This window comes from Zonotrichia leucophrys, chromosome 4 (genome assembly GCF_028769735.1).
Source record: "Zonotrichia leucophrys gambelii isolate GWCS_2022_RI chromosome 4, RI_Zleu_2.0, whole genome shotgun sequence".
Taxonomy (NCBI): domain Eukaryota; kingdom Metazoa; phylum Chordata; class Aves; order Passeriformes; family Passerellidae; genus Zonotrichia; species Zonotrichia leucophrys.
In genome coordinates this window covers 38776961-38791693 of record NC_088173.1, presented here as the reverse complement: position 1 = coordinate 38791693, position 14733 = coordinate 38776961, and the positions used below count along the sequence as shown (strand labels likewise).

Sequence of the window (14733 nt, the reverse complement as noted above, 5' to 3'; positions counted from 1 at the left end):
CCAGATGATTTGCCTTTGTTTTTTGGTCTTCAGACAGATGCAAAGAATCACAAGCACAACAATGTGAAAAATAATATTTTGCCTTAGTTTGAAATGATTTCATACACTTTTCTTAACTGACTAAGCCATTAATAAAATTATTTTCTATGACATCAAAAATGAAGCAGGTGAATAAGGAATGGGCATGTTAGTCTTGTCAGACATAATTTGAATTCCTTTCGGTGGAAGTATAAATTGATAACAAGATTAAAGGTTTTAAAAAATGAGATTTCTTTTCTCATTATAAACAGTGATGCCTTTAAATCTATATGTATATGATATTATAAAAACTGGAACATATATAAGCCAACAGCATTCAAAATGGACTGAATGCACGCCAGAAATGGTACAGTACAGCTGGGAGCTACTTAGGGTGCAGTGTTCTGGTTATACCAGCTGGGTGTGTTGGTTTTCTGTTTGCCTTAGTGTCCTTTGGGAGCTACCTGGCCTTGCCTCCTTTCTGGCAGGCAGCCCATGAGGGTAGAGCTGCTTCTGCTTCTCCAGCCATTTCTCCCCATGTGTCAGCTGTGCCTACAGGTGAAGGCAGATTTTTCAAACCCAAAAAGACCACTCAGAGCTAAGGTACTGGGCTGGTATTTGTCATTCATTACAAGGCAACTTTTATTCCAGGATTGGCTGTAACAAACCAAGCTTTTTTCCAGGGGCAGGTACATCACCTTAAAATCTTTGTTTATGCTGTTCTTTGGTTTTCATAGGTTTTTTCTCTGTTGATAAGGATAAGAGGCAAAATGTGTTTTGTTCAACTGCAGTCCTCAAAATCTTTTATTTTTTTCTTTTGTGTCCTCCTAGGCAACACAGCCATGAGCTTGAACCACCTTATTTTTTTTTCTAGGTTCTTGTAGGCATTCTCCACTGAAACTGGTTATTTGGAGATTTCATTTCCATGAGTGGTCTGTGTGTGTCCATATGGACCTTCCTTACTGTGTCTTTAGGCTAATTACCCATAACTATATAATATATATACACGACTAATTACCCATAACTATACAATATATATACACTATGTAATTTTATGATAATTGTAACATGTTTAAGTGACTGACCCAGAACTCAACATTGCCAACATTTTTGGTGTCCTGTCCCCTGCTATGGAGAAAATCTTAATAGAGAGCTGGAATGGTTGGAGCCCTGACCCATATTCAGATCTGCATGTGCTACCCACCACATGGATGAAGCTTTCTCCCTCTAAGGGCACTCTGCCAGGGCCAGCTCACAACTGGAGGCGAGGAAGTGAAAGGAGCAAGAAGGGAAACAGAAGGAAAGTTTCCACACAGACACACAACAAGCAAGGGGGGCTGAGTAGCCTGCCTTTTAAGGCACAGAGTGTTAACTATAATTGGTATATTGTGTTTAGACTCCACAGTGACAGGCACCTTATAAAAATCCAAAAATAGATGCAGTGCAGAATTTTATTAGGTTTTTTTTGGAGGTAAATTGTAGTGCATGCATAACCACAAGTTTGGGCTCTTGTTCCCAGTAATCTGGGGGGAGCTGATTCTGGTATCACAGCATGATTTCCAGGGATGCTGAGAGCACTGAACTGAAGATTAGGCTGGACAAAATGAATGGGTAACTGAGAGAGGTGTCTTGTCCAAACAGGCAGCAAATATTATTCTTGAGTCCTTTTCTCTGTTTTTCAAAATATATGTTCAGTTGGAATAGGTTTTCTTCTTGAGACAGTACCCTATGTACTTCTTCTGCAGAAAGCAATGGAAAGTTGTGGTGCAATTCAGCAAGATGTAGTCAGGCTTTTCTGCTTTTGCTGGTGGGGATTACATTTTCCTCAGAGCAATACCACAAGCATCAGTCAGACTTTGGCCAATTGGTGCCTTTGGATCATGCACATATCTTCCTCAGCAATTGGTGGACAGATAGGCTGTGAGATCATGCAGATATGTTCCAAGAAAACAACAGGATATTAGCTGAGCACTTGGAAGGGGGAGCGAGGAAGAGGAGCATATGGCCAAAAACAATATCTATAAATGTTCCTTGTGCTGCTATATAGGCATAAGGCAGGAATGGGTGAGCTATCTGTCGTGGCAGTGGAAAAGAAGTTTGGCATTGTGAACGTGTGGTGAAACGTGAGGGTTTGATAGAAAATGAGGGAAGGGAAGGTGAAGCTTAGCAGGAAGGTTCAGTGCAGTGGTAGGCAGGTCATGTGATGCTCAACCACAGGATTTTCCTGCTTGTGTAGAGCAGCCACCTCTACAGTGAGGTCCAGACTGATGTTCTTGTCTGATACAAAGAGGGTTATAGTCAGCCTTGCAGTTAGGGAGCCTATTAATGATATCACAGCAGGAATCAGGAAAGGTCCAGAGGAATGGGACCAGGTGTTCAGTTCCCCTTGCCGATTTGCTTTTTCTTCTTTCTTCCTCAGCTTGTGCCAGATAACTGTAAACGCTTTCCTAATCCATTTTGGTGAAGTATAGGACTGGTTCTTTTCAAAGCATCTTCACCTCTTGGGAGAGGGACATTGAATGTGCCTTATGGGAGAGGGTTTTTTTTATTTTTAAGTTAAAGAAGAGCCATGAGAGGCACCTGTGATTCTGTGACCTCCCCAGCAGCTGAGGGGAGCTAATGAAAACTTGCACAGCTTTTCAACACATAAAATGTGTGCCCAGAGTCTCAGACAGGCACCACAAATGACTTCAAGTATCTCCCTTTTAATCTCTCTTTTTGCATATGAAACAAGGATAAGACAGGACCTTAAATCTTTTCAAAAAATAATTTTTTTAATACCTAATCCAGTCCAGCACTGCAGAGAGGCCCTTCCCCCCCTTGTTTTCAAGCAAAGCAAGGAAATACTTTAAAAAAGAAAATACTATATAAATAACATATGTCTTGAGGGGAAGGATCAGATCAAAACTAGCAACACAGCACTAAACTTTTGAAAATGCAATATTTTAAAAGTGAGGGAATTGTTGGAAAAGAGCATGAAATGAAAATGCAGAGGGCACATGCTAGATGTTAAAATGGAAAGTGCACTCAATTTTAAAAATAATCCCACAAAAGAAACACGAATGCCTGTGTCTCATAACCAGAAAGTGCAGTCTCTGCAAAGCATTACCTGGCTTTAGGGAAGGGGAAGGGAAAAGATCAACCTCAGCAGCACCACAAAATTGCAGGATGTGTCATCCTTTTCCTCACCCCTACTCCTGTTTTACCCTGTTGGGTGGGATCAGATGTATTGGTAACTGTGGTACATCTCTATGGCTGGTAAATCAGCAGGGATGTTGCTTATAAGTATGAACAGATGACTTAAGAAGTGGCTTTTGATACCAGGAAAGTTACAATGTCAAAAAAAAAAAATCAAAAAACCAAAACAAAACAAGAAAAGTAACAGAAAAAGCAGCACATTGATACAAATGATGTGATACGATGGGGACATGTGGTTTCTGTAAAAGAAAATAATGTGTTCCTCTACTAAGATGTTTTGAGCATGTCAGGAAAATCATGGACTTTAAAATCAGTTGAAATTTATTTGGTCTATAAAAAAAGCCTTTGGCAAAGCTTCTCACAGAGAAGCTGCCAAATAAATTAAGCAATGTGATGTACTATGGCAAATTAGAAATTCACCAAGAGACAGTAAAACAAAGAGTAGGAAGGAATTAGCAATTTTAAGCATGACAAAAGGCTAACAGAGGGGTGTTCCATTACTAAAAGTGAAATTGTGCATATTTTAGCAGATATGATCTACACAGAGTGTCAGTAAGAGAATTATAGATGGTGCAACCTTATGTGCATGAATTGAGATTTAAAAAGGCAAAGCTTGAAAGGGAACAAAAGGAGGCTGGCTGCCTGATAAACAAGGGGGCAAATGAAGTTATTGTTGACAAATAGAAGGTACTGTACCTTGGAAACCAGAGTCTAATAATGCACCTGCCTGTTGGATATAATGAACTGTAACTGCTCAGGAAAAATATCTGGATATTGTTATAGACAGTTCAATGAAAACCTTTTCTTGGCATGCACAGCAGTGGTTAAAAAGCACATTAGATATTTGAGTGTCTGGAGAATAAAACAGAAATAACACTGAAAATGTAACAATGTTACTATTAGCATATGGTATGCTGCCACTTCTGGTCACTGTATTAGAAAAGACATGAGAAATAGAAGGGATTTTAAAAGCTGGTAGTGAAAATTATTAGTGGGATGGCAAGAAAGGACTGCCTTTGAAGAAAGGAGCTGAAAAGAATGGGACTGGCAGGAGGGTGAGAGAGGTGTGATCAGAACAATACTTGATGGAGAAGATGAATTGAATGGCCTCTTTTTTTCTTTCTTGTAATCTGAGAATGAGGAGGCAGCAAAAGAAACTGAGAGAAACAAAAATTTAAAATTTTGACCAAGAGAAAATTTGTACCCAAGTCCTCAAACACAGCCTAAAGCTTGTAAGGACACTGTAATTCTGTTGAAAATTACTGCAAGTGTCATAGCAAGCACACACTGAACAAACTGCAGAACCACAAAATATCATTTGAGACTGGGCAGGCTGCAGGCTCAGAATCAAAAGGATACAAGTCCTTTGCCCAGTCAAGGAGAACATCCCTGGTTAAAGGAAATAAACTCTGAAGCCAGAAGCCCTTAAGTGGTTCTGGCATAAGTCAAACAGCAGTTTTATGGGATTTTGAAAGAAGCATTGTGTATGAGCAGGTTGTGCACTGTGGTTTGTTGCAGTGTAATTCAGAGAGATCCAAATCTGGCAGCAGCTGGGCTCAGGCTGGCACTTTGGGGAAAACCTGCCAGCTGCACTCTTGTCTCCTCCTGCCTGTGGTTCTTGCAGGGAGAGCCTGTTGGAGTCTAAAGAAGACATCTGATGGTTTGGGTAGCATTAGCACAGCCATTCTCTGCCTCATGGAGGGAGCAGGCAGCTTTTTGGACTGTAATATTGCATGGCCTGAATCTCCCCTGTGGCTTTCTGTGTAGCTCTATGGGGTTTCTTGTTTTTCTTTCTGCAGCAAGTAGTTGCTGCCTTGACTCTTTCCCCCAAATGGCAAAGAATGGCAATTCTTGGCTCTTTTAGCTGCTGCTGAATGAGAAAATAAGGGATAGATTTTCCTTTAGAGGGATTTTACCTTAGCTTTAGTGTTCAAAATTTTAAATTAATTTTATTTAATTTTGAAAATAAAAGTTAAAATCTTCTGGTGGGAATGGACTCTGGATATTGGGGGGCTATATCTTTGGCTTATTTTTTTTCTTGGTCTAAAATTTTTCCTTTCAATACTCAAAATACTTGGGTTTGAACTCTGTCATTCCTTGGCTGTGAGTTAGAAATGCTCTTTATTTTATGAGAAATCCATTGGTGATGAAGTCACTGTTTTCGGGCAGGAGAAAAAAAAAATTCAAATGAATCAATGGTTCTTATTTTCACCCATTCTCAAAAGATATTGCAGAGCTGGCATGCCCTAGTCCTGGGGAGAGGAGGTGGGCTCCCACCCAGGCTCTGTCACCTGCCTGCTGCAGGGACAGCCTTCTGAAGGCATGGGATCGATGCTTGTGATAAGGAACTCTGGAAGATGTGGTTAAACACATAGGCAGGGAAATGCTGATTGAAGGGGACCCTGGAGAGAAGCCCTGGCACACAGAATCTGTGGGTGTAAGAGATAAAGTTGCCATGGTGAGGGTGCTTGCTGCCCTGAGCACATCTCGGTGTTCTCTGTGGAGAATGCTCACACACTGCTGTGCTCACAGACCATCCTGTTTCCACCAGTGTACACAGGCAATCTGGCTGGCATTTTCATTGTAACCTGCTAATATTTAGCATTTATTGTGCTGCTATTCTTCTGCAAGGTTGCTTTAAATATGTGTTAGGTTAGAACCAGCTTCTTTCTTTTTTCTTTTCTTTTTGTCTTTATCAGGTGCAATTATAGGATTGCAGAATTGCTTTGTCTGTAAATGTCATGCTTAGACAGTGCTGAGAATGTCATTCTGGCCAAGAGAAATTCTCTCTTGCTATCTGTCTAGCACCTCCAGAGCCACCAAAGAACCACTGAATGAAAAGTTAGGCAGCACTGGTGAAATGTGTCTTCACTGAATGCAAAAAGTACTTGTTTTTTAAAGAAAAGAGATACATTCCCCAGCTTCACATTTCAAAAGACCTGAGTTGAGGGCTTGTGTAGAACTGTAAATCCTGAATCTAAGTTTGTGACTGAATTCCTCTTACAATATAGGAAATTAATCAGGCCAAGTCTAGCACTATGTGAAGCTCCAGCCTGAATTCTGACAGAGCCTTGTTTGGGAAATGCTGCTGTTACCCTGGAGCACCAGGTGTCTGCACCAGGACCCTCAGGATCTGGATCTCAGCTCTGCAGGAGACTGGAAAGTGCTGAAAGCCTTAGCTAAAGCTAGGTTTTCCAAGCTCCCTTGAGTAGATCTGCAGCCCTCAGGGCTTTTGGACTCCCAAGCTGTAGCAGCAAACCTTAGCTCCCTGGCACAGCTGGTTTCCTCTGAGCCAAGCCTAGGGAGCAGGGAAAGGAAGACTGCCTACTCAGTAGAAAGGGAATCACACCTTGTTTGCCAAGAGTTCATCAAACCTCTCCATGTTTCAGGTGAAATATTTTGCATTCAACAAATTGCCATTTTCCAACAGAAATCTGTCTCACTGAAATGTTTCCAACCAACTTGAGTCACAAGTGGAAGCGAATGTGTGGAGCTCAGCTGGTGCCAGTGTGTCCTGATCACATGTTCATCCATTAGTAAGGAACAAATATATGTATTTGCCAGCCTTTTTGCAGGGAGTAGCCTGCAGAAGTGCTGCTGTCAGGATTTAAAATCTATTTGTGAAGCCATAGCAAAAAGATTTTTCAACAGCCTTGCTGCTATTATGTTGGGCTCAGTTGCTCCTTCTCTTTAATGAGTACTGTATGAAGCAAGAAATTGTATAATTATATGTCTGTAGCTTATATAGTTTAATGAGTGTGTCTGTTCCTATAATATGTGAGCCATTGTGCATGGATGGATGGAGTTCCCTCTAAAGGTAATCGGGATGGAGCCTGGGGATGGCAGGCATTGCACACACACTGGAGCATGCAGGCTCCATGACAAAGAGCCTGCAGTCCAAATATGAGGCCAGTAAGATTAACTGTGATCCTTAATTGACTGATAAACTACAATAAATGGCAGACACCATCTCTTATGTTTCTATTGTATCATAAAAGAGCTGTTTATTTTCTGGTAGAATTAATTTGCAGCAAACTGTTTCAATAGCTCCTTGGTATTGCCAGGTGCTGTGTTTTTACTCTAATGGTACATAAATCAATGATGGACATTGCTGTGTTGGTTGGAGTTTTTTTTAGCTGAGTTGTTCTAAACAATTTTTATTAGTTAGGTTGCACAGAGTGATGTTTGTTTTTTAATCAAGAAAGCTATTAGTTATAGCTTGGAAGTCTTTATGCACTGACAGGTCATCAGGATCTGATTGTAAGGACTGTTTGATCCAAAGCAGACATCATCATTTCCAAGCTGCAGAAACAGATGTTCCTGATTTTTTTTTTTGTTGTTTTCACTTGAGTCCGATGCTTAAGTTCTTTGCCTTGTGTGAAAGAATCCTACTGTTCTTGGGGTCTGACCACTTTCCCAGTGCTCAGAATGAAGAGTTCACTCATTAGTTAATATTTTATCCTTTTTTTTTTTCAAACAGTGTGAGAAACAGAGTCGAGATTTCTGCAATTCTATTAATCTGCCTGGCTTAATACAAGCTGTTGTCTTTCCCCTCTTGACTCAGGTTCACCAGCACCAAGACAGGGGTGAGACCTTCCAATGCCAGCTGTGCCCTTTTACCTCCTCCCGCCACTTCAGCCTGAAGCTGCACATGCGCTGCCACCAGCATTTCCTCAGGACAGAGTCTAAAGTGAAGGAGGAAATGCCAGACACTGAGGTGAAGGGGTCTCCACAGCTGAACAGTGACTCCTGCCCGGCAGCGCAGAGGGAAGGAGCGGGGCCCGAGCTCCCGGGATCAGCATCTGTCTCCAAAACCCCCGATGTGGCTGGGCAGCCTGCTGGGGGCGTTCCACCTTTGCTGGTGAAAGAAGAGCCCAAGGATGACACGGGCGCCCCAGCTGCACCTTTTGCTCTTAGCACGGTTGACAGAGCCCCAAACAACACAAAGCTGAAAGACTCCTCTGACTTCGTGGCCAATACAGCATCAGCACTATTCAGCCAAGACATCTCAGTCAAGATGGCATCAGATTTTCTAATGAAGCTGTCAGGTAATTGAGCAGCAGCATTGCCTGCTCTTTCATGGGCTAGGAGACACTTTGTCTTGGTTTTATTAAGTCAAGGAATTGCTAGGAGCAAAACATTGTAGCTTCTTGACTTAAAATTTCTTGTTTCTTTTGGTAGCAGAGGTGTATGGTGAAGGGCAGAGGGGAAACAGTGAGAAGAAAGAGTTTTACTGTTTAATTGCTGGGATTAGGAGTGAGAACTGTTTAGCCAGGCTTTCATGTTCATTTGCATTTACCTTGGCAAATCTCTTGTGATGCATTTTCCAGGCATGCTGAGTTCCAGTTTGAAATCACTGAGGGTCACCCAAGTGCCCAGCATGTTCAAAATTTCAGTTTTTAAGTTTTCTGCCTTTACCCTCCTGTTAAAAAGGACCAGTAAAGTATTGGTCACCTTCTTTTCCAAGTGGTATTGGAGGCCTATGTAGTAAATGCATGAGAAGTGTGAACGTTACTGCTTTTGGGTATTGTTGCTACCACTTTTAAAAGAAGAGTAGTCCTCGAGATTAATTTAAAAATTATTATTATTGTTGTTTTATACATGTGTTTCATGCTTTTTCACTGTCAGAATATTGCTGTAAGAATGATATTCATGTGTTAGACTGAAGCGTAGGATGTGTTTAGGGTGAGTCTGTTATATTTTATAATTTTCTTTTATTGATTTGACTGAATACATCAGAACAGTTGATATGCTGGGGAGGTGGTCTATGCCAAATGTTTTTGAAATTGGCCTTGAATTTTTTTGAAAAGAAAGAAGTGAGGAAAAATGTCACTCAAGGGACTTCTGGTTCACAAGGAGATCTCAGTCCCCATGGGACATTTTACACTTTGGAGAGAGAAGAAAACCTTTACAACAGAAAATAATTAGTTAGCTTTCTCCTTTAAATGGAAAGTAAGTTATATTTGAGCAAATTTTATTGTCAGATAAACGAAGGAATTAGTTCTGTCTTAGTTTCACCAGCCATTCGTTAGGAAAATCTTTCTTTCCTCATCTTCCCAGATCTTTATACCTCTGGGATCACAGTTCTGTCAGAAATTGAGTAGAATGGGTTAATACAAGATATCAAGACTGAGGCTTCATGGAGCCAGCCAGGAAAAGAGAAAACAGCTGAGGGCAAGCAGAGGTGAATTGGGCTGGCACAAATGGCCTGCTGTGTTGGTTGGAAGAAGCCACAGGACCTCCCCCTGAAAAAAATATGAAATAATCTGTTAATATAAATGATTGTTCTGACAAAGAGCGGGCAGGGTGAGTCTGTTTGGATTTGCTTGTTCATTTCTTTAGCTGAGTTTCAGATTTGGGCTTGATATGCAATCCATCTGACACTGTCCAACAGCTGTCCCACACATGTTGTTGTGCCGATGTGGATCCTGAATCCGGGTTGCTGTGCACGAAGAGGGTGATGTGAGGGGAGGGTGCTGCTCCTGATGGCTGCATGGAGCAGGAATGAGAGCAGAGTGCAGGAGAGGGGGTGAAGCCTGAAAGCTGAGAGAACATGCAACAATTTAGCGTGTGGCTTTTCATGTAGCTGTTCACAGTTTGGCAGACGGTCATGTTTTCAGTGTCTGCTCTATTGGCATCAGAGAAAGGATACAAATGTACATTATTCATGCAAAAGGACTATGCAGTTATTTTATGGTGACTTACTAAAGGTCTTGAAACCTGACTTGTATGCACTGTTACCTAGCAACATGTTATAAAGTCGCTGGGGGAGCAAGATGTATCTGTAATTTCGTATGTGTGCATATTTGAATTAAAATGTACTGCCAGTCACCAAGTTTGCTATGCAGCAAGAGCAGTGTCAGAAGGAAGGGAATTTCTTTTCTTCTGAGATTTATGTTGTGTTACATACATTTGGTTCATGCTTTCCTCTATACAGAGTGCATAAATTTAGAGTAGAAGTAATTCTCTTTTAGCAAGTTGGCTGAGTATTAGTTGCAGTTCTGATGGTTCAGCTCTGCTGAATGAAGTTCCTTTGAGTGATTTCTTTATTACAACAGTCTTGTTAGGCCCATCAGAGCTTCAATTATTTGCCCTACCTTTCCAGTGATCTAAATCTTTTGACATCTCAAATTGTATATGCCAATTTTAACAGCCAACACAGATTTTTCGAGACCAAATTATGTCAAAACAATCTAGTTTTCTTCTCTGACAGGCCTTGTGGCTAGGAAAGAAGCAGTAGATAGATATATAGACTTTTAGAATTTGGCATTTATTCTTATTGAATATTGATCTTCTAAATGAACATTTATTTTTGCTCGCCAATGTTTATTGTTCCTCTTCTTGCTTGGTGTCAATCTGTATACCTCCAGTTTCATGGGAAACCTGCTGAAGTCCATCCATCATATCCACATCCCTCCAGTTTAGGGACAAGGGTGTCGCATGTGACAGTGTCAAATGCTTGGCACAAGTCTGCTTGCCCCTGTCCACCAGTGCTTTAGTTCCACCATGAAAAGCCACCAAATCTGTCAGGCAAGACTTGCCCCTGGTGAAGCCACATTGGCTGTCACCAGCCACCTCTTTGTTTTCCATGTGCCTTAGCACAGTTTCCTGGAGAGTGGAGATTAGAGTAAATAATCATAAACTCATTGTCATTAGGACAAAGAGTAAAAGGATTGTATTGCTATAAAGTTTAAGTTAGCATTAGGAAAATCTTTCCCCAGCTGAGGTATTTATACCTCTAGGATAGGTTGGCTGGAGAGATTGTGGCATCTCTGCCACTGGGGCAATGTACAAACAGCTGCCTGTCAGATATGGCTGGTCTCATATGAAGCAGTAAGATGGACTAAACCTGTGTGCCTCTATCAGTGGATCATTGGATGTCATAAGCAGTGGCAAGAAATGTTATCTGAATAAAAACAAGCAGCAAGATGCAGAGATGCAAACTGGGGGGAAATTTACAGATGTTTGAAGTTTAGACCTGGTTAGGAGTGGGCCAGAGATGAATTATGGTGACACTGCCCAAAACAGCCATTCAGTTTTTTTTTTTTTTGAAAGGCTCAGGGGAGCTTTATATTTAAAGAGATTGAGAAATACTGGTGTGGGTGACCTTTTCAAGACCACTTCATGCCCAATTCTGTGCCATTGCTTGCCAGAAAGATCTTTAGTTATGTGTTTTATGAAATAAAGCATAACACAAATCTCCAAATGTAAATCTAAAACTTAGAACAAATCTTGATTTTTTTTTCCTAGATTCAATTCTCTAAGTCCTAGTTAAGGTGGGAGAGGATTTTAAATTGACAAGAGATTTAAAAGGGTTCTCTGAAACTTTATTCAGAGTTTTTTATAAAGATGATTAGCAGATACTCAACGCATAAAAAGAAGAATATTTAAGCATGGGCATGTTTTTATCTTCAAATCTTGCCCCTCTGACTTCAGCAGGTCTGCTTGTACACTTTAAATTTTTCCAGTATTTTGCTGTAGCAGTGCTTTGTCAGAATGCTTTCCTCCCCCAGTCCATTAAATTCCACGTTGAAACTTTATAACAGCATTCATATCTTAATTTAAAGAGTATTTGATTTTCCTGTTTCAAAGGTTTCAGTGGCAGACATTATACAACGCATCTCTTTAAATACTGGTGTCCTTCCACCCACTTTTCAGGCTTTAGCTTTTTTTTTTCCCCAATAAAAATTTCTTTCACAATGATCCAAACTACAATGGCCAGTGTACCCTAGTGATGTTATTACTGTGCCTACGTTATGTGCTGCAGTAACTTTTAACATTTGGAAATAAATGAATCCCAACAAAATGAATGGGATCCTTGCACTATTGCTCCCCATGGGGTTCTGTGTGGAAGCAGTAATTGGTACCCATCCTTCATTGCTGGCCTCTCTCCCCACCTCCCTGGGCTTAAACAAGTGCACTGCTCCAGCAGCAGGTCTCTTCATCTTCTGGAGTGGTATCAAGTGTGCCCTGCCTCTGCTGTTCTTTTTATGTTCCCCAAGTTACTTCCATGGAAAACCTTAAAAGAAGACAGGAGGAAGGAGCTAAAATGCTGAGGGTTTGGGGCTGGCCACGTTAAACCAATTAGAAACTGCTTTCTCTCAGTTGTCATGTCTTCTGTCACTGTCATGCGAGGAGTCAAGTCTTTATTTTGGGAAATAAAGCCACCATGGGACTTTGGTGACTGTCCAAAATATTTGGGCTTTTCATTTGTGTTTTATTAGCTGATTCCATTAATGGCATAATGAGAGAGTAAATCATCAGACAGCTACATACAGCATATTAGTAGAAAAGCTAACTAATCATTTGTTCTGCTTGGCTCTTGAAAATTACTGTGTTCCTTAAAGGTAATACAAGTAATTTGAAATGTTTTATCATTTGCCATTGACTGTGCTGAACTGGCTGGCTTGAACTCTTCAAACAGTTATTTTTAATAAAATAAAATCATATCAAATTTAATTGCCGTAATTTATGTATTTGAGTAGCAAGTTCCAAAGAAAAGACCAGGCTGTCTATATTTGGGATTCATAGTTTATGTCAGAATGTAAAATTTAAATTAGAATATGTAAGCTCACAGGACTGGCAATTAGTGAGCCATGTCCTTAATTTAAAAATACTGTGAATTCCATAATGCTGCTGTCAGTGTAAATACCCCTGATGTCATCAAGTTCTCTCTTTGAAGTCTCTCCAGATTCACATTTTCCTAGTTTCCATACAGACCTTTAGTTTGAAGTAAAATTCTGATATGCAATAGCACATCTACTTAAAACTTGGGCAAATAAAATCTTGTTCTAATCTTTGCTACTGATATATCATCACCCTTATAATCTCTTTTCAGCAAGTTCTAGTCTTGCATCCACAATTTCCCAACATCCTTAAAATCACACCGTCGTGTTTTACATCTTGAAGGAACATGTAGAATTTAGCAAGTAAGGCAGTGTAGTCTCTGTTCTAATCCAGCAATTTAAAATGCAGAATAGCAAACACCTTTTCTTTGTGTGTACTCAGTCCAATACAACTTAAAAGAAGCCAGCAATATAATTCTAGACCAGGTCTGTGCTTACAATTTCATTTTAATGTCTACACAAACTCTTACATTAGGAGTATAGGACTGGACTAGACTAATGGCTCTTTTGTTTCCCTGAATACACCATTACTCTGGGCAGAAGTCCGAGCTCATGAGCCTTTCTCTCTCATCTACCCAAAATGGGATTTGAAAACACTGTTAGTTCAATCATCTCTGATTGTTTGTTTTGTTTTTTGTTTTGTTAAACAAATATAAAGGCCAGTCTGGTGATATTTCTCTCCCCTGTTTTTGCTCCTTTGTAGAGAGAAGACGTTCCAATATTGCAAGTAATTCTTTCTTATCAGCAATAAATTCCTTCTTGCTCTTTTCACTGCTGGTTCTCTTTTCTCCAGTGTCCTCACAATCTTACCTGTTCTGCTGCTGTGTTGGTTTTCGCCTGGAAAGGAGGAAATGTTCTTAGCAGATGATACAGCCTTGTTTACCCTGTGGGACTCTGGCTGAGCAGCAGACATCTTGGGGTGTCAGGAGGAATGTGTGGTTCTGCTCCTGCCTCAGCAATTTGCCTGATTCCTTCATTCCACTTGGACTAGAACATGGGGATATTTTGAGGGGGCATTAGCAGGACTGGCCATTCTCCTTTGCTATGTCTCATTGTGCTTGACTCCAGCTTTGCAAACACAGAGCAGCTTTAAAGAAGGTCAGTTTACTTAGCTGGCCTTTCTTAACCTAGGCTTGCAGTTTTTAATGTACTTAAGCAATATGGTTTGGAAGACCTCATATTTTAAGGGATCTCCATAAGCCCAGGGGTGCTAGGTTGTGGCATCATCATATTTGTGGTTGTCTATGCTGCCTTTGCACTGCTTTGATAAAAAGAAATGTTGTCATGCTGAGCACCCTTGAGTCATGAGTAGCTTTTTCACTGGTAATGCCCATTCTGTCCCTTAAGGCCCTATGGGTTAGTTAGAGCAGAGAAGAGATCTTTAAAATTCAGGTGTAATTGACTGAGAATTCCTAGAAGGGTTAGGTAGCATGAAGTGCTCTGGGACATATTAATACTCCAGGGCAAGAGGCACTAAAGGAAATGCTAGACCAGCTAGAATGTCCTGCCAAAAGAACAGTATTTCTCCTTTTGGGCCACTTACTGTGTATGCAGCCTCTGTGTTTAATCAGATGAACATAATTTATCAGCCCAACTGGATTTTAGTCTGGAGGTTCTCCAACAGGTTCCAATACCATAGATTTTTCTTGCAAAGCAGTTAGCTCACTGGGGGCTGCTTCTGCAGTGTTTGCGCCTCTTTCCCAGTTCTTGAATGCCATCAAATATAAGCCATGGTCTCCATGCAGAATGCCAGTTCCTACCTGGACATTTCAGCCGCTTGAGAATAAAACAGTAGATGACTCAAGTCACACCCTTTATTGACCACAGCTGCCTTCAGGGTGATGTGGTGCCCACTGTCATGGAACTGTGTCCTCCAAATACACCAAAACTG

General features: G+C 40.7%; 1 protein-coding gene across 9 annotated transcripts in view; it reads left to right on the top strand.

Moving 5' to 3' along the window:
- ZNF827 (zinc finger protein 827) overlaps positions 1-14733 on the top strand; it is a 153672-nt gene that overhangs the window by 83431 nt on the left and 55508 nt on the right. For all 9 annotated transcript variants that reach the window (XR_010439895.1, XR_010439896.1, XM_064711224.1 and 6 more), the window contains one exon: positions 7781-8264. Coding sequence is in view for 7 of the 9 variants with exons in the window: in XM_064711224.1 (XP_064567294.1) it covers positions 7781-8264 (484 nt within the window). In the remaining 2 variants the exon portion in view is untranslated. The remainder of the gene's footprint in view (positions 1-7780; positions 8265-14733) is intronic.